Source organism: Malus domestica, chromosome 05, assembly GCF_042453785.1.
Source record: "Malus domestica chromosome 05, GDT2T_hap1".
In the NCBI taxonomy this organism is placed as follows: Eukaryota; Viridiplantae; Streptophyta; class Magnoliopsida; order Rosales; family Rosaceae; genus Malus; species Malus domestica.
Genome location: NC_091665.1, coordinates 27,271,018 through 27,297,346, shown reverse-complemented (window position 1 = coordinate 27,297,346; position 26,329 = coordinate 27,271,018). Strand labels below are relative to the sequence as shown.

Here is a 26,329-nt window from a genome sequence, read left to right as displayed (position 1 = left end):
TCACTAAAGGAGAACTTGAACCTATATACTTGTGTAAACCCTTCACAATTAATGAGAACTCCTCTATTCCGTGGACGTAGCCAATCTGGGTGAACCACGTACATCGTGTGTTTGCTTTCCTGTCTCTATCCATTTACATACTTATCCACACTAATGATCGGAGCAATCTAGCGAAGATCACAAACTTAATACTTTCTGTTGTACCAAAGTCCTGGATGTGTGGGCACACGAGAAAGGATAAGATTAGGAATGAAGATATCTGAGGTAAAGTAGGAGTAGCCGAAATTGAAGGAAAGATGAGAGAAAATCGATTACGGTGGTTTGGACATGTGCAAAGAAGACCTACTGACGCTCCGGTTCGAAGATGTGACTACGGGATAGAGGTTCAGGGCTGAAGGGGTAGAGGAAGACCTAGGAAAACTTTGGAAGAGACCCTAAGAAAAGACTTAGAGTACTTGGATCTAACGGAGGACATGACACAAAACCGAGCACAATGACATTCTAGGATTCATATAGCCGACCTCACTTAGTGGGAAAAGGCTTTGTTGTTGTTGTTGTTGTTGTTTGAAGATTTGTGTGGTTTTCAATAGGTATAAATATGAGAAAAGTTCAACAAACAAACAAAGATTTATCAAATTTTTTTTCCTTTGTCCTATCCGGTTCAATACCAAACACAGTATAAATAATACGGTCATTAGTCCGATACTGCACCAAACGCCCGACTAATTTAGTCAGTATTATCCGGTGGCTATTTATCTTATCCGACAGAAATAGTCAGTACAGTCCGAGCTGCCAAACGATGCCTTAGTATATAGAGTCTATACCTCTCCCAAATGAGCAATGCTTGGAATGCAACTGATGAAGAAAAGTGCCACTCTCTACCTATCGTCCTGCAATAATCAACAAATTGAAATTCAAAAACAAAGCCTGTCGTATCAGCGGTTCAATTAACAAATGGTTATGTGTTAGTTGGAACAGTACATTTCTCATTGATGACCCCCAACAACTCCTCCACGTTTGCCTCTGCATACTCCTCCTCCGCTGCTGCTGCTCTATTCCTTCCATGAAAACAACTACTCATCTCCTCCTCTGGTTCAAGCCTCGAGTGGCCTATCACTACCTAATTTGACAGAACCTGGCCGGAATTAAGCTCACCGCCTCTGTAAATTCGTCGGAAAACGCAGCAGTTGGGATTTGAACTGAAAATCGTAAATTTGAGGCAGATCTTCAGATGCAATAGGTGTAGAATGTGCCTGAGCTTATGAGGAGTTGGTTAAGACCAAACTCGAGACTGGCCATCGCCGAAATCGTAGAAGTCGTCGCCGGCCTATTGAACCATCAGAGAGAAGGCAGTGGCAAGTGAGTTCTAGAATCTAGATAGAGAAAGTGGCTCGGATGAGGAGAGGTGAAAAGGAGTTTTAGAGGGTGGGTATTTTAGAGAGAGAATGAGAGAAGCCAGAGACCATCTGGCGGAGAGCATCGAGCTAGAGGAAAAAGACTGTTTACTACCCTTATGTTTCGTGGTTTTCAACATTTAGTACATCAAATTTTTTTCGTCTCAGAGTCATACCTAAAGTGTAAATTTTAGGACAGTCTCATACATCCGTTAGTCAAACTGTTAAATGTGCCGTTAATTGTGACGTGGCGCCCATGTGGACAATGACTGGGCGCCACGTGTCAGCCACGTTTTTTTTTTCTTTTTTTTTCTTCTTTCTTTTTTCTTCTTCCTTCTCCTTCTTCCTTCCTCTTTCTTCCTTCCCCTTCTTCTCCTTCTTCCTTATTCTTTCTTCCTTCCCCTTCTTCTCCTTCTTCCTTCTTCTTCCTTCTCCATTCTCCTTCTCCTTCTTCTTCCTCCGAATTTGGGGAAGTTTCTTTTTTTTTTTTTCCTTCTTCCTTCTACCTTCTCCTTCCTCCTTCTTCCTTCCTCTTCTTCTTCTTCTTCCTCCGAATCTGCCCATATTCGGTTTTTATTTTTTTTCTTCTTCCTTCTTCTTCTCCTTCTTCTTCTCCTTCTTCCTTCCCCCTTCCCCTTCTTCCTTCTTCCTTCTTCTTCCTCCAAATCTGGGGAAGATGAAGGTTTTTTTTTTTTTTTTTGAGGAAGATGAAGAAAAAGGAAGAAGGAAGAAGGAGAAGAAGGGGAAGGAAGAAGGAGGAAGGAAGAAGGAGAAAAAGAAGGAAGAAGGAGGAAGAAGGAGAAAGAAGAATAAAAAAAAAAGTTGCAGTAGGAGGAAGAAGAAGAAGAAGAAGAAGAAAGGGAAAAAAAAGCCGAATCTGGGTAGATTCGGAGGAAGAAGATGAAGAAGAAGAAGAAGAAGAAGAAGAAGAAGGAGAAGGGGAAGGAAGAAGGAGGAAGAAGAAGAAAGAAGAAGAAAAAAAAAGTTGCAGTCGAAGAATAAGAAGAAGAAGAAGAAGAAGGAAGAAGAAGAAGAAGAAGAGGAAGGAAGAAGGAAGAAGGAGGAAGGAGAAAGAAGAAGGAGAAAAAAAAAACTTCCCCAGATTTGGAGGAAGAAGAAGAAGAAGAAGAAGAAGAAGGGGAAGGAAGAAGGAGGAAGAAGGAGGAAGAAGAAGAAAGAAGGAAAAAAAAATGTGGCTGACACGTGGCGCCCAGTTATTGTCCACATGGGCGCCACGTCACAATTAACAGCAGATTTAACAGTTTGACTAATGGATGTATGAGACTGTCCCAAAATTTACACTTTAGGTATGACTCTGAGACGAAAAAAACTTGATGTACTAAATGTTGAAAACCATGAAACATGAGGGTAGTAAACAGTCTTTTACCCTAAAAAAATATACAGCAGGGACACAATCGGAATTAGCGTTAAAGTGCGAGGGCAAATAAGGGAGAACACTGTATATATAAGAGTGCTGATAAATCCACCTTATTGTCTTATTTCTTCATCCATATTTTATTATAAATTTTAATGTCAATTTTACCCTCTTGTAAAATGACATGTAAGGACCAAAACAAAAATGTACTGCAAATTGCCAATTTCTTTATGCCCACTGCACATTGCCGGATTGCCCATTTCCTGATGTTAGTTCACAATCTCTGTAAAAGAAAAAATTTCTTCTCTCTTTCTAAAACTGTAAATACATAACCCACTCATTGACTTCCATTGCAATATGCAATTCTTGAAATTCATAGGAAAAATAAAATATCTAGACTATGCAAGGAACAAGAAGATGGGTGGTGAGGCAGTTTTGCTGCCATGGTGGTGTTCCGATGGTTGGGGGACCTGAGTTGGGTGTTGGGAGTTGGTGCGGGAGTTGGAGGGGCACTGCAGCGGAGTAGGGGTGTCAGGGGTTGAAATCACATTAGGGTATTTTAGGAATGATGGTGGATGAGAAAAGAGTGTTTTCTTCTTTTAACATTTTTGGTGGGTGAAAAAATAAAATGGGGTGGAAAAATAAGACAATAGGGTGGGCGTAATTAATAAAAAGTTTATTTGGCAAATCATTATGCTGCTAACACTTATAAATAATAAACATTAAGTTATACGTATATATATAAATAATCATGACTATATTAAAAGACAAATCAATAAATAATGACATATATGTAGAGCACGTTTCTAAGCCTTCTCCATTATTTCAATTTTTTTTTATCGAAACACTATTTCAAATTTTAAAGGACTACACTTTGTAAAGCTTGATTCTTTTTTATTTTTGGACCCTACCGGATGACCTTTGTGAGATTTAACATTAGGTTCAAGAATTGAGGGAAGAGAAGTATCAAGAAATTCACAAAGTTGCATTTTGGTATCCTCTTTTTGAGTAAGATGCAACTTTTCAGGCTTATCGTTAAACTCCAATAGAAGGATGTCCACACATGTCATTCAAAAGTTCATGGTTAAGTAACAAACTTTTTATCTCTAGCTTCCAAAATTATTCACGTTTCTTTTTACTCCTCCTGACTTCGAATGGACAATTTATGAGCCGAGATCTTGAGTTTCTCTTTCTTTCATCAAGTGAAGTTTTAGAGGCTCAATAATACCCACCTCTATCGCAACCAATAACAACATATGTATTTGTCTTAGATCTTTTAATAACGGTCACAAACCTTTGCATTAATGCTATCTTATGAACTTCACCGATGAGGTCTTCTCAACTTCAAAACATTTCGCCAACAAAGAGAGCGTTTTATCGGGCTCATCAATTGTTGATTGACTTCCTATATATCATACACCTACACACACACACACACACACACATATATATATATATAATATACATATACATATACTTTTTATCAAAGGGCTATACATATTTTAGTTTTCTTTTATCTTTAATTGAAAAGTTGTGTACATTTTGGTACGTTACTGAGTGCTACGGTGACTCACCAGGTGTAGGTTAGTTGTCTTTGTCAAGATTAAATTTCATTGGATGACTTGCTGATCAAATATGAATATAGTAAAAGGTCGTATCCAGTGCACAAGGCTCCCGCTTTACGCAGGGTCTGGGAGAGGTGAATGTCGGCTAGCCTTACCCCAATTTATAGAGAGGCTGCTCCCAAGTCTCGAACCCGAGACCTACCGCTCATGGACGAAGACACTTGCCATCATACCAAGTGCGACCTCTAAATCTGAATATAGTAAGATGGAAAAAAAACCTTTGTACATAAAGCGTGTAAGGGATGACTGGTGAGTTGTGACTTGTCAGCTGTAATGAAAGTTATGAACTGATGTTGGTGTGCCCTTATTTTGTCTTTCTTCATATGTGTGAATGCCTTGCATTTTTATACAGGAAAAGTAAGGTTCTTGAGTTGGGTAATTTCATTTGTCTGTTTTTTTTATTCGACATCTCCGTTGGATTGTCTGGAGCATATAGAACTTTTGTAACCTTTGTGTAAGTCAGGTCAACTAGTACAATTGCTTAACTCAAACTGATCTAGTCTTAGCGGCAACTACTCTCTCCTCCCTTGCTTGCTTTTCATTCCCAATTTCTACCTCTGTCTGTCTTTTACTTAGTTCAGTGCCTAGATAGATAAAGAGAGATGGTGGATCATGACTCGCTTACTTGGGACAAGACACATAATTTCAGGCGGAGTTATGGACTCTCTTATGACCTCTCGATAGCTTTAGAAATAAAAGTGGCAAACTAGCCCATTGATTATTAATGAATAACTATTAAGACCTGTTTAGTTTGATTCTTATCATAACATGGTCGTGAGATTGATAGTTTTAATGATTGTGTAATACATTATGCTGATATCAAACTAAATGACTCTAAGACTTAATGATTTTTTATTAATAGTCCAATGACTTGATTTGTCACCTGTGCTTGAAAAGTCAGATACCAAATCTTATTCAAAATCTATTGATGAACAACTATATACTTTTATTTTTAATGGGGATAATCAGTAGCAAGTCCCGACTCTTTATCATTTTTGGACTCAAAGAAACTATAGAGAGTTTCATTCTACTCTCCACGATTTTGTAGTGTGAAATGCATTTTTTTTGTTTCAAAATTATCAACGAAAGTGCCTTGGAAATTTCTTGAATTTCGAAACCGTGTACGCAAAACGCGTAAAGGGAGGGCTCCATCCCATGTGCGCCCTTTTTATACTCCTTGCTTTTCCTGAATAGCCTTTGGAACTTTGTGCATCTAGTCAAAAGCCAATTCTAAGTAAATTCTGAACTAGTCTCCCTCTCTCCCCCTCTCTCTCGCTCGCTTTATTCTGAACCAGTCTCTCTCTCTTTCTCTCTATTCACAATTAATCTCTCTGCAACTACTACTTCCTGGATCTGGAAACTAGAGGTTATGGATATGTCCTCTTCTTCTTCTTCATCCACTGCTGCTCTTGCTGATGCTGATGATGCAAAAAAGTAATTGTTTTGGATATTATTTTGAAGCTGGAGAAAGCAAATAAGCCCTCGTCAAATTGGTAACTTGTCAGAGATTAGTCACCGTTTATTGATACTGTTTAAGGCTCTTTCTGTATTTTTTGTCATTTCTTTTTAATTAATAAGTTTAGGTGTTATGTTATGCTGCATTTAATTTGCTAATTAATTTTTGTTATGTCTGCTGTTAATTTCTTGGCTGGTGACCTGTCACCGGATGTCACTTTGTTTTGTTTGCATCTTTATCAATTGTCTTCCTTTTGACGCATGGATTAAACGGTTCTCTTAACACAGGTTCTGAAAAAGCTTCAGTACAAAAGATTGAAAGAGAGAGCAAATGGAAAAAGAAAACAAGGAAGAGAACAGAAGAAAGAGGTCTCAAGTTGATTTTTTGCGTCCTTTTTCACATAGGGCTCTTCCTTTTTGTGTGGTGTTTTTTGGTATATGCATAATCTGATTTTTGTTTTTCGACTGTATGAAACATAACCAAAACTTGATTTGCAGGAATCGATCAGGTGACGATGATGATACTGATTGTGAGGGGAGCAAAGCAAGGAGAAAAGGTTTACACTTATTCATTTTATGGTTTTCAAATACTAGTTGCTTTACATGCTGAGATGACGTTGTTCATATTAAGATTGCAAATATATGAATATCTTTCTTTAAATTATAGAGTTTTTAAAGATAATAGGTCCTATCATGTGCCCCATTTTCCACTTTCGTATCTCTCACTCGTTGATTTCGAGCCTTTGAAATTTTGTGCATGTAGTCAAAAGCCAATTCAAGTAAATTCTGAACTAATCTCTCTCTCTCTCCCCCCGCTTGCATCCTCTTAATTCGGTGCAACGTGGTAGTATTATTTCTCTCTAATTAACAATTAAGCTCTCTGCAACTACATCTTTTTGCTGTCCAGAGGTTATGGACATTGCTTCTTCTTCATCATCTGCTGCTGATAAGCCCCCACGTCGAGAAAAGTATGATGTGTTTTGTCAGTTTCAGAGGCGAGGACACCCGCCTTGGTATTACCAGAAATCGGACCTGCCCTTCTACAGGCAATCGAGAAATCCACGATTTTGGTGATCATTTTCTCACAAAACTATGCTTCTTCCACATGGTGTTTAGATGAACTCGTGCATATACTCAAATGCAACAAGAGAGATGGCCAGATAGTTATACCCGTATTCTACGACATCAATCCATCTGATGTACGAAAACAGCACGGGAGTTATGCGGATGCATTTGCTCAACTTGAAAAACGTTTCGACAACAGTATCAACAAGGTGCACAAGTGGAGGGATGCTTTGACGACTGCAGCCAATCTATCTGGGTTTGATTGTTCAAACAAATCCGGGTAACTAACTCATTCTTTAACTTGTCTAAAGTTATAAATTTTCTTTAAACTTGTGACAGTTTGATTTGTGCTAAGATTTGGTAAAGCGTATTTAAGACTAATTATTGTTTTTCTACCTAATCATATACGTCTATACACCAGGACGGAGGCAAATCTAATTCAGAAAGTTGTCGATCATATTTGGGCCAAAATGTGTCGCGAATCATCCTGCGATTTAAAGGGTTTTGTTGGAATTGAAAGCCGCATCGAGCAGATTGAATCGCTGTTAGGCATTCATTTACCGGACGCTTGCATCACTATAGGTATTTGGGGCATGGGTGGTATTGGCAAGACCACCCTTGCCGAGGCTGTATTTCGCAGACACTCTTCTAAATTCAAAGCTTCTTGTTTTCTTAAGAATGTTAAGGAGAACTCAGAAGAAGCAGGTGGACTAGATCACTTGGAAAAAACACTTTTTAAGGAGATATTAAAGGAAGAAGTTTTTTTGCCCGTAGGATCAACTTTTCAAGAAAGGCTCAGTCGTACAAAGGTCCTCATTTTTCTAGATGACGTGAGTGATTCATTCCTAATGGAACGTTTAGCTGGCGATCATCTCCGGTATGGCAGTGGAAGTAGAATCATCATCACAACTAGAGATAGGGGCACACTTGGGAAAACTGTTGAAGAGGATAATATCTACGAGGTTGAGGTATTAAAATCGGATGACGCTCTTCAGCTCTTCTATTCGCGTGCTTTCAAGGATAAAAGTACTCGTAGAACAGATTATAAGGAGTTGGCAGAAAAGGCGGTGGCTTATGCCAAAGGCGTTCCTTTAGCTCTAACAGTTCTGGGGTCCTTGTTCTTCAGTTGCAAGAGCAAAGAAGAATGGGAAGATGAATTCAAGAAATTGAAACGATTTCCCAGTGAAGATATTCAGAAAGTGTTGAGAATAAGTTATGATAGATTGAGAGAAAATGAAAAGGAGATATTTCTGGATATAGCATGTTTTCATAAAGGGAAGTCTGGTTGAGGTGAAACGAATGTTAGATGTTCGTGGATTCTTTGCGACATCTGGAATTAGAATTCTCATTGAGATGTCTCTCATATCAATTGATTCAGAAATGGAAACCATAGAGATGGACGATTTGCAACAAGAAATGGGAAGGGAAACCATAGAGATGCACGATTTACTTCAAGAAATGGGAAGGAAAATTGTTCAAGAACAAGGTATAAAAGATCCCGGTAAACAGAGTAGGTTGTTCAATGATGAGGATGTCTATCGTGTATTGAGTAACACAGTAAGAGCCAAATGCATTCAATTTTTTTCTTTTCTTTTTTTTAGAAAATAAAAATTACAAACTTGAGATGATAACAGAACAAAGTAAAACTAATTTATAATAAAGAAGTGAGATTGTTAAAAGATGAATTCGATTGAATATTTATTGTGTTAGGAAGTGTTTGCAATATGAACAAATGTTTGTTTATTTAGACAAGTAGAGGAGGATACAATTATGTTGGATATTTGACTAGACTAAGACACTTGTACATGATTACCATCGCAAATACTCTTTGTTCCAAATGTGCATTTCATTTTAATATGTTTATATTCACATTTAAACTTTCTTCTTATTCTCAGGAAACCCCAAATGTTGAAGCTATAGAGGTTGATTGGAATAATCTTCAAGTGCGACCATTGAAACGTGCAGACTTCAAAAAGATGTCTAACCTAATAATGCTAATTGTGAATGGTTGCTACAAATTGACCACTTCTTTAGACCTTCCCGATTCTCTTTGTTATCTTGAGTGGTCGGGATATCCACTGGATTCTTTACCAAACTTTTTCTCCGGAAAATGTAGTTGAGCTTCATATACCATATAGCACAGTTGAGAAGGAGCTTTGGAAAGAAGAGCAGGTATATTATATTATATGCCTATTTTAATTCTTTTATATAATCAAGTGTAGAAATTATATTAATTCTTTATATTTCTATTTAATTTGTTGTAGATACTTGTCAACTTACTAGTGATTGATCTGGGGGGCTGTTCAAATCTAACTGAAGTTCCAAATCTCTCTGTGTGTCTAAAAATTGTGAAAATAGATCTCATGGGCTGTGGAAGTTTGGTTGAAATTCCTTCGTATTTTCAACATCTTGACAAGCTTACTCATCTTGATCTTGGAGGTTGCAGGAGTCTCAAGTATCTTCCAGAGATGCCAGGAAATATTCAATACTTAAATTTAGAATGCAGTGGTATAAAGGAGTTGCCTGAATCAGTTTGGTCTAACGAAAATATTTCTTACTTGAATTTAAGAGAATGCAAAGACCTTAAGAAACTTCCAAGCAGCAGGTGTAAGTTGAAAAATCTTGATCTCACAAATTGCTCTAGCTTTTCCAAATTCCCTGAAATCTTGAAGCCAATGGAACATTTTAAGTCCTTGAGTTTAATTCAAACAGCAGTTAAAGAGCTACCCTCATCAATCTGTGAGTTGAAAAATCTTGAGAGTCTTGATCTCACCAGGTGCTCTAGATTTTCCAAATTCCCTGAAATCTTGAAGCCAATGGAACATTTGAAGTCCTTAAGTTTAATTCAAACAGCAGTTAAAGAGCTACCCTCATCAATCTGTGAGTTGAAAAATCTTGAGAGTCTTGATCTCACCAAGTGCTCTAGATTTTCCAAATTCCCTGAAATCTTGAAGCCAATGGAACATTTGAAGTCCTTAAGTTTAATTCAAACAACAGTTACAGAGCTACCTGCATCAATCTGTGAGTTGAAAAATCTTGAGAGTCTTGATCTCACCAATTGCTCTAGCTTTTCGAAATTCCCTGAAATCTTGAAGCCAATGGAACATTTGAAGTCCCTAAGTTTAATTCAAACAGCAGTTAAAGAGCTACCCTCATCAATCTGTGAGTTGAAATATCTTGAGAGTCTTGATCTCACCAAGTGCTCTAGATTTTCCAAATTCCCTGAAATCTTGAAGCCAATGGAACATTTGAAGTCCCTAAGTTTAATTGATACAGCAGTTACAGAGCTACCCTCATCAATCTGTAAGTTGAAATATCTTGAGAGTCTTGATCTCACCAGGTGCTCTAGATTTTCCAAATTCCCTGAAATCTTGAAGCCAATGGAACATTTGGTGTATCTTAGTTTGTGCAAGACAGCTGTCGAAATGCTTCCTTCGTCTATTGGAAATCTAAATAGGCTTCAAGATTTAAACCTTAGTGACTGCTATCAACTTAAGGATGTCCCAACAAGTATCTGCAGTTTAACCAATCTTAAACGTCTCAGCTTTAATCACTGTTGGAGACTTAAAAAATTGCCTTCTAGCTCTGTCGGTTTTCTCTCTTTAGAACAGCTAGAACTCAGCTTCAGCGGTATATTGGAAATACCTGCAAGTATCAAACAAGCTTTTTGGCAAGGCAAAGTAAAAATCTCAATGGTCTGACCAAGAAATAAGACAACAACAAGGCAAGGCTTTTATTATTTTGGTATTGTTTATGCTTTATACATTATAAAGCACTAGTTATGGACAAGTGTATAATAGCCTATTTGTTATCTTTGAAACTTGATTTAATTTACCTTTATATCATACACAGACATTAATTAACACACCACGCTAGGGCAAAGTAAAAATCTCACAACCAAGCGCGATAGTTTGAACATTCAACACGACCAAAATATGCGATTGTTCAATGGCTGAACTGCAATGAGCAAAAAATATGAATGGCCCCATTGGACTAACACCGGAAAACTCAGTGTTCTTGTTTGCACCAAACAAAGATCAGCGAAACAAATTTTATTAGAGAGGGTAAAAAATTACACCAAATTAAGGCTGAAAAAAGAAAGGCACAGCCCTAGTTTCTATAATACAATCATCGAATTTGTAACAACGATAAAACTATAGGGCTCTTTGCTTCAATAGGACTAGGAACATTCCAAAATTAAGGAGAAAAATAATACGTCGCACTACAAGCTAAAGGAAGAAAAGAATGAAGAAAAAGCGAGATGCATACACAAAGAAATGAAATACAAAAGATACATTACAAGTTCGATGGCTGAACTGCATTTTGACCCGGAAATATTCACTTTTCTCTCTAGCATCCAAGATTTCTTTCCCCAAGTCTCTAAGATATTTGTTATGATTTGACACTTATCAGGAAGTAACATGCACACATAACTTTGCTGCTCAAGATGAGAAAATTGGGGAAACATAAAGTTCTAAGTACCTTTCTATCAGCTTCAGTTGCTTCTTTGAACTTTGAGTTCTGTGAGTTAACCTCCCCTGTACTCAGTTGATCTACAAGATGTTTCTCCAATTCTGGTGCTCTGGGTTTCTGCTAATTGGCCTGCTGCTTTTCCTCGGCATGAGAAGGAGCAACTGTCTTCGGTGGCCTTCCTCCAGCTGGGGGTGCCATGTGCCGAGCACCAAGACCAGGCATCAGTTGCTGTTGTTGAAAGCCTTTTAAAGTGAAAAATAAGAAACTATTCTCCATCAAAGAAAGATATGTTTCAAAATATAAAAGTGATTTGTTTTATGGATGAATACCAGAAGCCGGTCTCCAGGCTACATTGCCAGCATTGGAGTAATTATTTGCAGGTTGAAAAATATTGGATAAATCAAACATAACATTGCTTGTTAGCACTGCTGGAAGAGGGTGTCCCTCCCTAAACCGCTCCATCAAATATAATGTGGCATGATGGGTAGTCATTCTATCAATCTAGACTGCACATTTAGACATGACTCAATTTAATAGTATATATTTATGGATGTTCATATGTCAATTGGCCAGCAAAAGATTACTCCCAATCACAAATTAAATTTTATATCTACAAAATATCTATGGCATATGTAATTTTTTACATCAAAATACGAACACATCATGCAACGAATGAACATCCAGCAGCAAAGCATCTCGCAGAAAAATATGCTTGTTTGGGCCTGTTAGGTTCAGCAATTCAAGCTAATGAGAAAGTGCATTCATATAATCAATATTTAACATAATATGCCCCTGCTTATCATTTTATACGGAAATTCCTTCAGCAAAACAAGTATACAGCTTCAAGAACCCATTTGTCGATATGATCCTAACCCAAGAACATTTCCCCTGTATGCGACAATCCTAACTACTCCATAGTCATCTTATGCTTCAGGTTTTCACTACTGCACAATTCTAATGTAATAAACAATGCTCGATCAATCCTTGGGTCATATAACACATTTCTAAAGTTTGCTTACCACCTCAGGTCAAACGGATACACCAGAAGGTATATTAATGACCTGATAACATAGCTCTCTCAACCTCACTAACAGTAGTATAAATTCTTCATCTACTTATTTTCTACCATTTGAACATCAATTCCGCATTTATACTAACACGAAATAAAAATCTCAGCTTAGATAAGAGAATTAAGACATCCCGAGCTCACATTTACCACTTGAACTACAATTAGACCACAAATTCAAAATCAATCTGATTCGGAACATAGCTCAACTACAATTACACAAATATAATCATACACACACATCCTATTATACATATATACACATGCATATACATATACATACATATATATATATATATATATAGAGAGAGAGAGAGAGAGAGAGTACCTGCGCAAGGACCTGTTTGGGGAGACCAGAGCCCTGGAAGAAAGCGACGGCTTCATTGCCACTAATCCGGCCATCGCGGTCCAAATCGGCCCGTCGGAAATACGAATCGAAGAGATCCACATGCGCCGATTGGTTCTGCGTCGACGCCATCGCCACCGTCGGATTGCGATTCGCGGAAGATCAGACCATGGAATCAATCGAGAGCGCCTCGTTCTCAGGCTGCCGTCAGCGTGAGGAGCGCCGGAAGAATAAAAAACCACATATTCGAAGGACCAAGATTTCGGAGGACCAGGATTTGGTTGCCTTTCTTCTCCGATTCGGAGGAAAATCGGAAGACGACGGAGACGTTGAGAGATGCCAATGGTTTGTTTGAGGTAGAAAAACGATGATTTTTCCTTTTGATTTGTTGTGACAAAAATGGTACTGTATTTGTTGATATTTCAAAATTGCCACTGGTCCTGATGAGCCCGGCCCATTAGGTACTACCACAACGAATAAATCAGAGTTGGTTAGCAAGTTTATGTTTTCGATTTGTCAACTTGTACAAAGTTGGGAAACAAAAACGTGCACATAGAGATAGGTACTAATTAATGCGAGATTGAGACGGAAACTACAATTTAGAAATCAAATTGATTTGTTTGTCAGATTTTTGACATGTTATATTGTTAGATTGTAAATTGTAACTGCACATTTAAGCATCGTTCTATAAATTCGTTTAAAGAGGAAACCTATACACAATCAGGTAGATTAACTATTCTTATCATGGCTAACAAGCAGCTCATGTCCATGACGGTGTTGTGTTCGCGTTTCGTCGGTTTCACGTCCTCTTCTTCTTTAAGGTGACGATCAATGATTAATGTTCTAAAATATGATTATAAACCTTTTAAATAACTTCAGTAGTTGGTACAATTAAGGCATTTTGATTGATCCCCTTTGACATCACCTCATTTTTGCTATTTATGTGCATGGAAAGGTCTATTAAATAAAACATTAGGGATCATTGAAGTAGTACTATGTTTCATATCAAAATCAAAGAACCGGCCTAATAATTGATGTAATTAGTAAACATTGACACATGATGTAATGCATTCTTAATTGGAGCTACAACCTTGTCTAGTTTTCATTTTTTTATAAGTGTATATGTCGTCGGCCACTCTGGATTGAAGTGTGCAACTATTGTGGGAGCTTCTTTTGTTCTCAGTTGTTGCAATGTCTCAATCACCGAGACGAATTTCTCGAATTTTATCAAGCACATGCAAGGTCTAAAATATCGCTGATATCGGAAATATCGGTAGTCCAAAAACACGGAAATTTCGATGGAAATATCGAGATATTATCGATATTGATAAAAATTAAATAAAAACCACGAAAATTGTAAAAAAAAACTTGGAAATTTTTATTGAAACATTGCAGGATGTTTATTTAGTCAATTATCTATTAGTTTATCACAAAAAATTGGAAGGAAATGCATTGCATGATGAATTTAACTGATCTAAGTTGATTATATAGCGAGCTGGCAAACATTGTGAGTGTAGAAAATATGTAGTAATTAATGAAAGAAGTTTAAACACACCATAATCATTTATATATAATGAATTAGTACAATATTTTACACTTTATACATTGCATGGTAAGATACATGAGTGACTTAGTACCACATAGAGTTCTTATGAGGTTCAAAATTTTCACTATCTTTATCATCTCTATGTGTAGAGTAAGTGTATTGTGAAGAGTAGTCATCAAATAATAAATCCCCAAAATAGTTTTGCATGTAATTGTTAACATGTCACCCATATGGATCCGAGATTGGTTGACATTGTCCATAAGCAAAATCATTTGAAGATTGAGTCTCAGATTCTTTCCATGAGTCGCTCGATTTCATCCCAACAGGAATGGGATATGAAGGGTAGGGAAATGGTTGGTTATGAGTATAATTGTAGTTACTACTTCTTACTCCAACAGAGTCCGAAGTTATAGATAACGAGTCATCTTCTTGACTTGACAAAGTCCCCTTGCCTCTTTCTCTACTAGTATAGTCCTTCCTTATGGCATCAATTCATGTTCCTACCCACCTACTGCCATGGGCTCATAAATCCAGGAGGTGGTCCAACATAGTTTCCATATCTACCACTACCTCCAGTTCCACTATATCCTTCATCATTCCCACCTCCGGTGGTAGGTGAGTCTCCTGATCTTGTACTAGAGCTATCATTAGTATCAGCATGATCTTGTGGTTATGTAGGATTGGAAGAATGTGGAATTCCAGTGTTTCTTGATCTTGGGCGCAAAAGTTCTTCGAAAGAGTCAGCGCTGCTAGATCCCACCTCCTCCTCTAATACTCTTTCTACATTTATCCCTTCATTACATGCTTCTTTAGCAACTCTTAGAGCTGGGTTGCCTTCATCATCATCTAAATGAAGAGGTCTAATCCATTGATAAAGTTGGTTACCCTCTATATCATCATCTTCAACAACAATATCAAACACATCTAGTGGGTCATCACAGTCTACATGATCGATTTCTGCTTCCTTATCTCGAATTTGAAGCTTCATGTTGTAGTAGCAATAAACTAATTTTTCCAACCTACTATGAGCCAACCTATTTCTTAGCTTTGTGTGTATGAGTGCAAATGTACTCCAATTTCTTTCACAAGCAGATGAGGAAGTTGTTTGTGATAATACTTTGATTGCTAACTTTCTCACAGTTGGTGCATCAGTCCCATACATGATCCACCATTCATCTATAATGAAAAACAATGTTGATAAGCCTAATAACTCCAACAAATTCTATTATAAACTAATAGTGAAATATGTTTACACTCGCTAGGAGACATTTTTGTTCGAGCAGCAACTGATGTTGGTTCTCCAAAAGTTCTTCTTGCATCTTTAAACTATGTTAGCTGAATTCAATAAATCGTGTTAGTTTAATCCAATAATGTAATTATTATAATTTAAGTAATTGTGTACCTTATTTCTAAATTGACCAACTGCTGGTGATGCAGGGTCTAATTTAGAGTATACATTATGTACAACACGTATAAGGGTACCATCATCTCCAACATCGGGTCTGTATTGGTATCGAGGATTCAGATAATATGCTATTCAAAGAAACACATACTCTAATAAGAGAAATAATACTTATGCAACTAAAGAAATGAATTGCAAATTATGACATAATTTATACCTGCTGCATGCAAATCGTGGTATAATGTTTTATACCATCGGTCATTAATTATCTTTATGACCCACCTTGCACCATGTTTTCTTTCCAAGTCCTCCCTCACTAAACACATCAACTCATAGTATAATACACTTCTGTGTCAATGATCCGTAAAACTTTGTAAAGAGGTTCAAACATTTGGCACACATGTTCTGATTGAGTCCAAAAAGCATGATCAAGCACTATACTTTCCACCATACGACCTGCATTTGAGCGGCTGAAATTGTGGTTGGCCCAATCGTCACTAGTGAATAGTTGCTTCAACCCTGCTTTCTTCTTAAGTAGGCTGTCTAATGCAATATAGTTGGTGGTGAATCGAGTGGTAGCTGGATGAATAATTTATCCTTTGCAAAATTCACGCATCTTTGCCAACAACCAACCGTGATTGTAAATATAATTTGTGATCGTTCTAGCTCCTTTTACGACATTAGCAATATTTTCTCTCTTCCCCATTGCCTCAAACATGAGATCAATACAATGTGCTGCACATGATGTCCAAAACACATTATGACGCTTCATTAACTTTTTTCAGCTTTGACAAATGCAGAACCGTTGTCGATCACGACTTGGACAACATTATGCTCTCCCACCTCCATGATTACATCCCTCAATAATTTGTAAATATACTTGTAGTTCTTTATATAGTCTGAAGCATCAACAGACTTAAAAAAAATTGTCTTTCCCTTGGAGTATACCATGAAGTTTATGATAGACAATCTGGTCGGGGCAGTCCATCTGTCACACATGATTGTGCAATCATTAGTTTCCCACTTTGACCTCAACTTGTTAACATACTCGCCAATGTCTTTATACTTCATTTCCAAATAATTGTTTCTTACCTCATAGGTAGTGGGAGGTTGTACTACAACACCGGCCTGTTGACATCCCAATACCATATTTTTGAAATGATGTGATGATGCCTTCTCAGCAGGGACATTTTCATAGATAAAGAACTTGCTAATTAGACAACTCATTCACTCCTTCACATTACCTTCAGTGAAATAACTCCAAACACTCTTTTGACGTGCTTTGGATGACTTATATAAAATTGGGGCTATTGGTGGTGTTGGTTGTGATTCTCTAACACTTGCTCCCCGACTCATTTGTGCACCACCACTTGTCTCGGAACCTTATGCTCTATTAGGAATTTTATGAAGGTGTTCTCTTTCCCATGCTGACTGTTTGGAGGCACATAATGCTTGTTTGAAATTGCGTCGTTCTTCAGGTCCTATGTCATCATCACATTCGTCCTCATCGTCATCATCATCACTGTCAACCGCTTGGCCAATGACTTCTCCTCGTAGCCCAGCTCGAATATTTTCCATTTCATGTGTTTTCTTTTCCTTCTGGTGTTTTTTATTTTTTAATAATGTGGTGATGAATGCCTTCACTTCTGGGGGGACATTATCGCATCGTTGGACATTATTTCCTGGATCTAATCCACTAAGATGGTACTTAAGTCGTGTCACTCTGCCACTCTTCATTACCTGACCACAATATTTGCAAATTGTGACATGTTTGTTTCCGTCTATTGGGTCTCCATGTTCCCAAGCTAGATCACGTTTAGTAACTCCACTAGACATCGTAAACGTACCTATATTTACTTTTCATGGAAATTAGGCAATTATTTTTTGGCCAAAAAATATAGTAGTGATGACGGTTATATAAGAGAACCTAAATAATAAAGTTATTTACAAAAGAATTAAATATGAAGTAAAGAAAATGATGGTAAGAATTTAAGTAATTATAAAAATAATATGGAATAATAAAACCTAATATTAATGAATAATAATCCAATTTGATAATAAAATAATCCTAATATTAAACATATTAATGAATAATAATCCAATTTGATAATAAAATAATCCTAATATTAAACATATTAATGAATAATAATTCAATTTGATAATAATCCAATTTAATAATAATTTGATTTAATGAATAATCCAATTAAATGAATAATAATCCAATTTGATAATAAAAAAACCTAATATTAATGAATAATAATCCAATTTGATAATAAAACCTAATTTTAATAAAATAATAAAATAATAAATAACATTAAACATATTAAAATTATCCTAGGGAATAATTATACAACATTACTTAATTACTTTAAAAAATTAACATGCAAGTATTATTTGGTTCTTAGATCACATGTATGGGTTCACACAAATTTTTTTGTTGTTGTATAAATTACAATAATATAAATATAAGTTTGTAAACTTACCTTAAATATGGAACCCTTTGTGTTGAAGCTCTGAAAGAGCTCTGAAAAGGCTAAGGGAAGAAGAAGAAATGAAAAAGTGTAATAGAGGTGTGATGATCTGATACTCCGAATGTGAAAGAGTTGCAAGTGGCACATGGTTTTGAGTATGAAACCAATCACTACTACTTTTTGTCTAGTCAAAAGTTGTCAAAAGTTGGCCCATTTGGGGGATTTATATTATATATATTATATATTATATAACTTATCATAACACACACCACCACACACACACACACACACACACCGACACACACACGGAATTATTATGTTTATTTTATCGATATTATTATGATATTACCGATATTATCCCGATATTACCAATATTATTGATATTATCACGATATATTGACGAAAATAAGGTGGATACGTGTGAAAATATCCCCCTCTAAAAAAAACGATATTATCGGCGAAATATCGCCGATAATATCGATATTTAAGACCTTGAGTACATGTCAATTTATGTGCTCCTAACTATTTTTTAGTATGAATAGTTGCACCTTCTTATTTGCGAATATTAAAAACAGTTGCTCACATGTGCATAAACTTTAGGTTATGAATACGGACATAACTTGGATTATAATTGGGAATTTGGTGTTACAACATAGATATTAAAGTTGAGCATTTTTTAGTGTACCGAAAACACGATCTGATACAACAAGTGACGTTTTTCAATGGACTATATTTAATAAGTTACTATTAAAATATGGAATTGTTATTAGCACTTCAAAATTTTCATTCTACACTCCAAACTTTCTATATTAGGAAAGAAAAATACACTTGTGAAGAGTGTAGAATAAGATTTTTGGAGTACCAATAACACTTGATTTGATTAATATGAAAAGAAAAGGAAATTAGGATATATTATTTTATATTAATATTAATATTAATTATTTTGTCATACATTTATCCATTCGTTGGTCGTGATTGGACTGAGCAGTTGGCTCAACTGGTGTAGCAGCTAATGGGAGGCCTGGATTGCATACGGCGCTTCCCCAATGCCCACTTCCACCGCCGTTTATGTCCCCTGGCCTCTCCACCTCCTCCATCTTCATCACAGCCGGGAAAAACCCTCTCCTATTCTCTCCCACATCAAACACCCCAACCAGAACAATCAACACCAAAAATGCCAGTGCTGGGTACAAGAAGAAGGGGAAGATGAAGATGGCAGAGATCTAACTCTCAGACCTCCTTTCTCCCCCTCCCTCAAAACCAAAACACCCAGCAACAAAAACAACAAAATGATGACGATGATGATGACAAAGCAGAAGAACAAGAAGAAGGGGAAGATGAAAACAGAGCACAAGGCCGTGGCCGAGGGAACTGGACGATAGTGCTATCGTCCAGCTTGGTGGGTCTGCTCACCGGAATCGGCGTCATCCTCTTTAACTACTCTGTATGTTTGATTTTTACCCGTTACTCAATTGTCCATTTTTGCTTTTCTTGCTTGCTTGTTTGCTAAGTTTTGAGCTTTTATCTGAAATTTTACACAAATTGTAAATGTTCATGAGATACATTAGCATTGTAGTCTGCTAGTGATCTATACATGTTTTTTTTATTCATTGTGAGGATGTTAAAGAATTGTCTCACATGGAATGTGTGTTGTCCATCTGTTGGCTTGAGTGCTGCAACACGTGAGGGGCGTGTGAGGATATAAAAAACTGTACCAAGTCGGAAAGTTAAGGAACCTTGCATTAACATATGAGGAGTCGGGCTACTCCCCCATTTCCAATTTGGGATGGAACCTCAACTTCCGTCACTTATTACCCATTTTTGCTTTGCTTTTTTCTTGCTTGCTTATACATAAAGTTTTGAGCTTTTTCTGAGATTGTGATATGAATGGGAAGTTTCATGAGATACGTGATGTGTTCTGGGGTGGGATGCCGCAACGGGGAGCTTCGTGGCTGAGAGAGGAGTTTATGGGAGGTACGTGGAAGCAGTGATTCTCGTTCCAGCTTCTGGGGGTTTGATTGTTGCCATATTACTTCGAGATGCTCTCGAGGATGGTTCACAACATAACAATGGCAATGAACAAGGAGGAGAAAAAGGAGAGAATTTATTAGTGAAAATGGGAATGCCTGTTTGGGTTTTTGATGGTCACAAGGCTGCATCACGTCCTTTTTTCAAGGCAATCGCTGCTTGTGTCACACTTGTGACCGGGAACTCATTAGGTCCCGAAGGTCCTAGCGTTGAGATTGGAACTTCTGTAGCCAAGGGTATTGGTGCTGTGTTTGATAAAAATTCTCAAAGAAGGCAATCTCTTGTGGCTGCCGGATCAGCTGCTGGAATTGCTTCTGGTTGGTATTCAGTTTTGTGTATATATGTGCTGCCATTATCAATACATGTTTGCCCTCATTGTAATTGTTGTTGTTCTGTTTTGACAGGGTTTAATGCTGCTGTTTCCGGTTGTTTCTTTGCCGTACAGTCAGTTCTATGGCCATCACCACCTGATTCCTCTTCCATTTCGCTTGCGAATACCACTTCTATGGTCATACTTAGTGCTGTGATAGCTTCTGTAGTTTCAGAAGTTGGTCTTGGTTCTGAACCAGCCTTTAAGGTCTCATACTATGACTTCTGCTCACCTACTCGTACACTATCAATTATCTGTCGATTCTTGAAAATGATACATATAAAAACCTATGTGCCGAGCGAACAAAAATTGGTTTTTTATTTTAATAATTTCTGCAATTGACTATGGTATCAGTACATAATCTATGAGTATTTTCTTGTTCCTGGTAATGTGATTTGCCTTTACTGAATACAGTTTCTGAATTCTCTCATTATTTGGGTAGTTCATTTACATTGCTTATTCCAAATGGGTAATTTCATAGATGATTGTGTTACAACATTAGTTTATTCACATAGTATGATTGTGTTACATTGCATATTCCCTTGGTATATCTAGAGGTAGATGTTCAAGTTATTGTTTAACGATGCGGTTTTAATAATGAGACGTTTTCAAGTTATTGTTTACGGGTGTCTTACGTGGCTTGGTTTTGTTAACCTTATCAAAGTGCACATCGTACATGTTGGCATTTGTTTACAATCTTCACAAGACCGTTGGCCTACCAAAATTTTTGTTCCCTATCGTGGGTGGCTTGGCTATCGGGCTGATGGCATTGGCATATCCTGAAATTCTTTATCGGGGTTTCGAGAATGTTGACATTTTGCTGGAATATCGACCACTTGGGAAAGGCCTCTCAGCTGATCTGTTGCTTCAGTTGGTAGTGGCCAAGATAGGTGCAACCTCATTGTGTCGAGCCTCTAGATTAGTTGGAGGCTACTATGCTCCATCACTTTTTATTGGTGCAGCAACAGGAATGGCATACGGAAAATTCATCAGTTCTGCAGTTGCTCAGTCCAATCCTATACTGCATCTTTCCGTCTTGGAAGTAGCATCACCGCAAGCATACGGCCTGGTACTGTTCTATGTCATTTTCATAACTAGAATATAGTTTACCTTCAAAATTGAAATGTCTGGCAATGTTCAACTAGTATGCTTGATATAATGTTTTTTTTTGTACCATTTGCTTTCTGTTTAGACTTCAGGCTCTTCGTATCAGAAGTTAGTTGTTTCATTAGTTAAATATTAATGTTTACAAAACAGAATGGGTCGCTTTTCCGATCCAAATATATTTTTGATAATTTCTGAGAACAAAAATCACATTTGAATTATGAGTTTGCCTTATGTTATTATCCAGAAACCTATAGCCATTATCTTCAGGGGCAAATACCTTTCTTTTAGAAGTAGAATGTGTTTCCTGCAATTGTATTAGTTCTAAATGTCGAATGGTCTTTTGACAATTGACATGGAGTGTACATAATATCACTCTCCATGGTAAACTTGAAAGGTCTGAACTTTTCTCGGTGAATATATTATTTCTCTTTCTGGTATCTTTCTGCTAACTCCGCCTATGTCTTACATGGCCGGTCCCAAGCCCGGATAGAGGAGGAGGGGGAGGGCGTCAGGTAGTCGACAGCCGGCACTCCATGATCACGTCGAATCCTTATGAAAATGAATCCAGAACAAAATCGCGCTAAAGCTAGGGCGTCACCCGTAAGTGGCGCGCTGTGTGGCCCGAGCACAGTGATAAGTGAGCAAGGGTCGCTGTATCTCCATCGGCACCCGGATGCAGTGTTAAATGAGCAAGGGGGCCATAGAAACTTCTTTTCGAACGACTCCACTCAAAGTTGTTTGGGAGCATACGCTCCTATCAACTTTACCCGGGACACACAAAAGAAGTACTTTGATCCTATTAGACGGGGGAGGGTGAAGAAGCTAGGACAGAAGGGTAGAGTTCAAGAGAGCAAAATGCGTTTAGGAACGTGGAATATAGGAACCTTAACGGGAAAATCTATGGAAGTAGTGGAAGTTATGGTGAGGAGAAGGATAAATATTATGTGCCTACAAGAAACTAAGTGGGTTGGTAGTAAGGCAAAGGATCTAGAAAACTCAGGGTTTAAACTTTGGTATTCGGGCACAAATAGAACGAGAAACGGTGTTGGCATCATCGTGGACAAGACCTTGGTACAAGATGTTGTAGATGTCAAGAGGGTAGGAGATAGAATCATGGCAATCAAGATTGTAATAGGACAAGAACTTATCAATATGATTAGTGCGTACGCACCTCAAGTAGAGTTGGATACGAGTTCGAAGGAGAAATTTTGGGAAGATCTTGGAGACTTGGTGCAAGGAATTGCTCAGATGGAGAAGTTATTTATAGGAGGAGATTTAAATGGACACGTGGGCAGGGAGACAGGCAACTATGGAGGTTTTCATGGTGGCCATGGTTTTGGGGAGAGAAACGAGGATGGGGAAGCTATCTGGGATTTTGCAATGGCATATGATCTCTTCTTAGCCAACACCTTCTTTAAGAAGAGAGAAGAACATGTGATCACCTACAAGAGTGGGTCGTCAAAAACACAAATAGATTCTCTTCTAATGAGGAAAGGGGATCGTATAACTTGTAAGGATTGCAAAGTTATACCAGGAGAGAGCGTGGCTAATCAACATCGCTTGTTGGTGATGGATGTACATATCAAAAGAGTAAGACAAAAGAACAAGACTTGGAAGTGCCCAAGGACTAGATGGTGGAATCTAAAAGAAGAAAAACTAGCCATTTTCAAAGAGAAGGTAATCACCCAATGTGTGTGGGATAGAGAGGGGGAAGCTAGCCAAATGTGGGACTCCATGGCTAGTTGTATCCGAAAAGTAGCAAAAGAGGTATTAGGAGAGTCCAAGGGCTTTGCCCCACACCAAAAGGAATCTTGGTGGTGGAATGAGGAGGTAAAAACAAAGGTGAAGGCTAAGAAGGAATGTTGTAAAGCCTTATACAAGGAGAGGACCGATGAAAATGGTGAAAGGTATAGAAAAGCGAAGCAAGAGGCGAAGAAAGTTGTCAGAGAAGCTAAGTTAGCGGCTTACGACGATATGTATAAACGACTAGATACCAGAGAAGGAGAGTTGGATATCTATAAACTATCTAGAGCAAGGGAAAAGAAGACAAGGGACCTAAACCAAGTGAGGTGCATCAAGGATGAGGATGGAAAGGTTCTTGCTACAGAGAACGCGGTTAAAGACAGATGGAGAGGTTATTTTCATAATCTTTTCAATGAAGGACATGAAATGAGTGCTTCTTTAGGGGAGTTGAGTAATTCAGAAGAGTATAGAAACTACTCTTTTTATCGTCGAATCCGGAAGGAAGAAGTGGTTGTAGCTTTGAAGAAGATGAAGCATAAAAAAGCAATAGGCCCAGACGATATACCAATCGAAGTGTGGAAACTTTTGGGAGAGACAGGTATAACATGGCTCACTGACCTTTTCAATAGGATTTTGAAAACGAAGAAGATGCCAAATGAGTGGCGAACGAGCATTTTGGTGCCTATCTACAAGAATAAGGGCAACGTACAAAATTGCATGAACTATAGGGGTATTAAGCTAATGAGTCATACAATGAAGCTCTGGGAGAGAGTCATTGAGCATAGATTGAGGCAAGAGACACGGGTTTCGGACAACCAATTCGGGTTCATGCCAGGGCGCTCAACCATGGAGGCAATCTATCTCTTACGAAGATTGATGGAAAGATATAGAGATGGGAAAAAGGATTTACACATGGTCTTTATAGATTTGGAAAAAGCGTATGATAGGGTCCCAAGAGACATTCTTTGGAGGATTTTAGAGAAGAAAGGAGTACGAGTAGCATATATCCAAGCTATAAAGGATATGTATGAAGGAGCAAAGACTGCCGTAAGAACTCATGAAGGACAAACCGAAAGCTTTCCCATAACTGTAGGATTACATCAAGGCTCATCCTTAAGTCCTTACCTTTTTACGTTGGTAATGGATGAGTTAACAGGACATATTCAAGATGATATTCCTTGGTGTATGCTTTTCGCAGACGATATAGTGTTGATAGATGAAACTCAGGAAGGGGTAAATGCAAAGCTTAACCTTTGGAGAGAAGTGTTGGAATCTAAAGGTCTTCGCCTAAGCCGATCAAAGACAGAATATATGGAGTGCAAGTTCAGTGCAAATGGAGGCCAAAACGAGTTAGGGGTGAGGATCGGAGATCAAGAAATACCAAAGAGCGACCGTTTTCGTTACCTAGGATCTATCTTGCAAAAGAACGGAGAATTAGATGGAGATCTCAACCATAGAATACAAGCTGGATGGATGAAGTGGAAGAGTGCATCCGGCGTGTTATGTGACTGTCGTATGCCACTGAAGCTCAAGGGAAAATTTTATAGGACGGCAATAAGGCCGGCGATGTTGTATGGCACAGAATGTTGGGCGGTGAAACATCAACACGTACACAAAATGGGTGTAGCGGAGATGAGGATGCTTCGTTGGATGTGTGGGCACACGAGAAAGGATAAGATTAGGAATGAGGATATCTGGGGTAAAGTAGGAGTAGCCGAAATTGAAGGAAAGATGAGAGAAAATCGGTTACGGTGGTTTGGACATGTGCAAAGAAGGCCTACTGACGCTCCGATTAGAAGATGCGACTATGGGACAGAGGTTCAGGGCCGAAGGGGTAGAGGAAGACCTAGGAAAACTTTGGAAGAGACTCTAAGAAAAGACTTAGAGTACTTGGATCTAACGAAGGACATGACACAGGATCGAGCACAATGGCGTTCTAAGATTCATATAGCCGATCCCACTCAGTGACTTGGATTTTCCAAGTCTCCAACCGAGAAGTTTTCCTCACTCGGAAAATTAAGGGAACAATACCCCAACCTACATGCTCCACTCAGAAAGCTTCAACATACAAGCTTCAACAAAAGAAAATTCAAAGAACTTAGCGAAGAAGGCTTTGGTGTATTTAACACAATACGTTGAAATGAAGGAAAGCTTATTTATTGATATCTCCGATAAGCTACAAATATGTACATATACATGAGTCAAAATAAACACACAAGAGGGAGCCTTCACAAAGGTTGCTTAGGAGAAGTCTCAGCAGTCGGTAGAGCCCCAGAAAGAGAAGGCACCGGAGGGGGATCATTTGGAGCCTCAGTACTGGACAGAACCCTAGAAGGAGGAGGCATCAGAGGTTGATCATTTGGAGCTTCATTACGCGGTACAGCCCCAGAAGACGAAGGCAATAAATGCCTTTGGAACAAACCCACAAATCTCTGATGATCAAGTAAAACCTGACCATCAGTTTCCTTCATCTGGTCAAGCTTCCTCTTCATGTTTGTAGCATAGTCATGTGCGAGTCGGTGCAACTGTTTATTCTCATGCTTGAGCCCTCTAATCTCCTGTTTGAGACTCATCACTTCAGCCGCCAATGATTCAACTTGGCGGGTTCGAGCAAATAGGCGTTGGGCCATATTAGACACAGAACCTGCATACTGAACACTGAGAGCCAGCGAATCCTTAACAGCTAACTCATCAGACCGTTTGGAAAGTAGTCTGTTATCTTTGGGAGTGAGAAGGTTCCTGGCCACCACCGCAGCAGTCATATCATTCTTCATCACGGAATCCCCAACGGTAAGAGGACCAGTAGGGGAGACGAAGGATGGGCGCCATATGTTGTCTGGAGAAGGCGGGGCTGCCTCTTCAA

General features: G+C 38.2%; 3 protein-coding genes, 1 long non-coding RNA gene and 2 pseudogenes across 9 annotated transcripts in view; 4 read left to right on the top strand and 2 right to left on the bottom strand.

Moving 5' to 3' along the window:
* Window positions 1–13,143, bottom strand: part of LOC139195723 (uncharacterized) — a 51,300-nt gene extending 38,157 nt beyond the window's left edge. The window contains exons 1-4 of one of the 5 annotated variants that reach the window (XR_011580563.1): window positions 12,782–13,066; window positions 11,717–11,888; window positions 11,397–11,629; window positions 9,384–10,559 (exon numbers count right to left, since the gene is read on the bottom strand). Coding sequence is in view for 1 of the 5 variants with exons in the window: in XM_070821056.1 (XP_070677157.1) it covers window positions 11,508–11,629; window positions 11,717–11,888; window positions 12,782–12,931 (444 nt within the window). In the remaining 4 variants the exon portion in view is untranslated. Of the gene's footprint in view, window positions 1–9,383; window positions 10,560–10,949; window positions 11,630–11,716; window positions 11,894–12,781 lie in introns of those variants that run through there. The other 4 variants (XR_011580564.1, XM_070821056.1, XR_011580565.1 and 1 more) reach the window with 4 other exon arrangements.
* LOC103426662 (chloride channel protein CLC-e-like) overlaps window positions 1–26,329 on the top strand; it is a 59,146-nt pseudogene that overhangs the window by 27,370 nt on the left and 5,447 nt on the right.
* Window positions 5,599–26,329, top strand: part of LOC103407091 (disease resistance protein RPV1-like) — a 56,130-nt gene continuing 35,399 nt past the window's right edge. The window contains exons 1-3 of one of the 2 annotated variants that reach the window (XM_070821043.1): window positions 5,599–5,887; window positions 6,138–6,218; window positions 6,348–6,406. In XM_070821043.1, coding sequence (XP_070677144.1) covers window positions 6,181–6,218; window positions 6,348–6,406 — 97 coding nt within the window. In that variant the 5' untranslated portion in view covers window positions 5,599–5,887; window positions 6,138–6,180. Of the gene's footprint in view, window positions 5,902–6,137; window positions 6,219–6,347; window positions 6,407–26,329 lie in introns of both variants that reach the window. The other variant, XM_070821044.1, reaches the window with a different exon arrangement.
* On the bottom strand, window positions 5,862–6,641 carry LOC139195730 (uncharacterized). The gene is made up of 2 exons (XR_011580581.1): window positions 6,453–6,641; window positions 5,862–6,083 (listed from the first exon to the last, which is right to left on the bottom strand). It is a non-coding gene; the product is annotated as an uncharacterized lncRNA (long non-coding RNA).
* LOC139195720 (disease resistance protein Roq1-like) lies at window positions 6,759–8,463 on the top strand (annotated as a pseudogene).
* On the top strand, window positions 8,261–10,781 carry LOC139195719 (disease resistance protein RPV1-like). The gene is made up of 3 exons (XM_070821051.1): window positions 8,261–8,400; window positions 8,810–9,086; window positions 9,179–10,781. The coding sequence occupies exon 3, from the start codon at window positions 9,278–9,280 to the stop codon at window positions 10,613–10,615; it is 1,338 nt and encodes a 445-aa protein (XP_070677152.1). The 5' UTR covers window positions 8,261–8,400; window positions 8,810–9,086; window positions 9,179–9,277; the 3' UTR covers window positions 10,616–10,781.

What these genes read in the sequence shown, in the direction of transcription:
- LOC139195719 (XM_070821051.1), top strand. Translation starts at nt 9,278, where the DNA reads ATGGGCTGTGGAAGTTTGGTTGAAATTCCTTCGTATTTTCAACATCTT.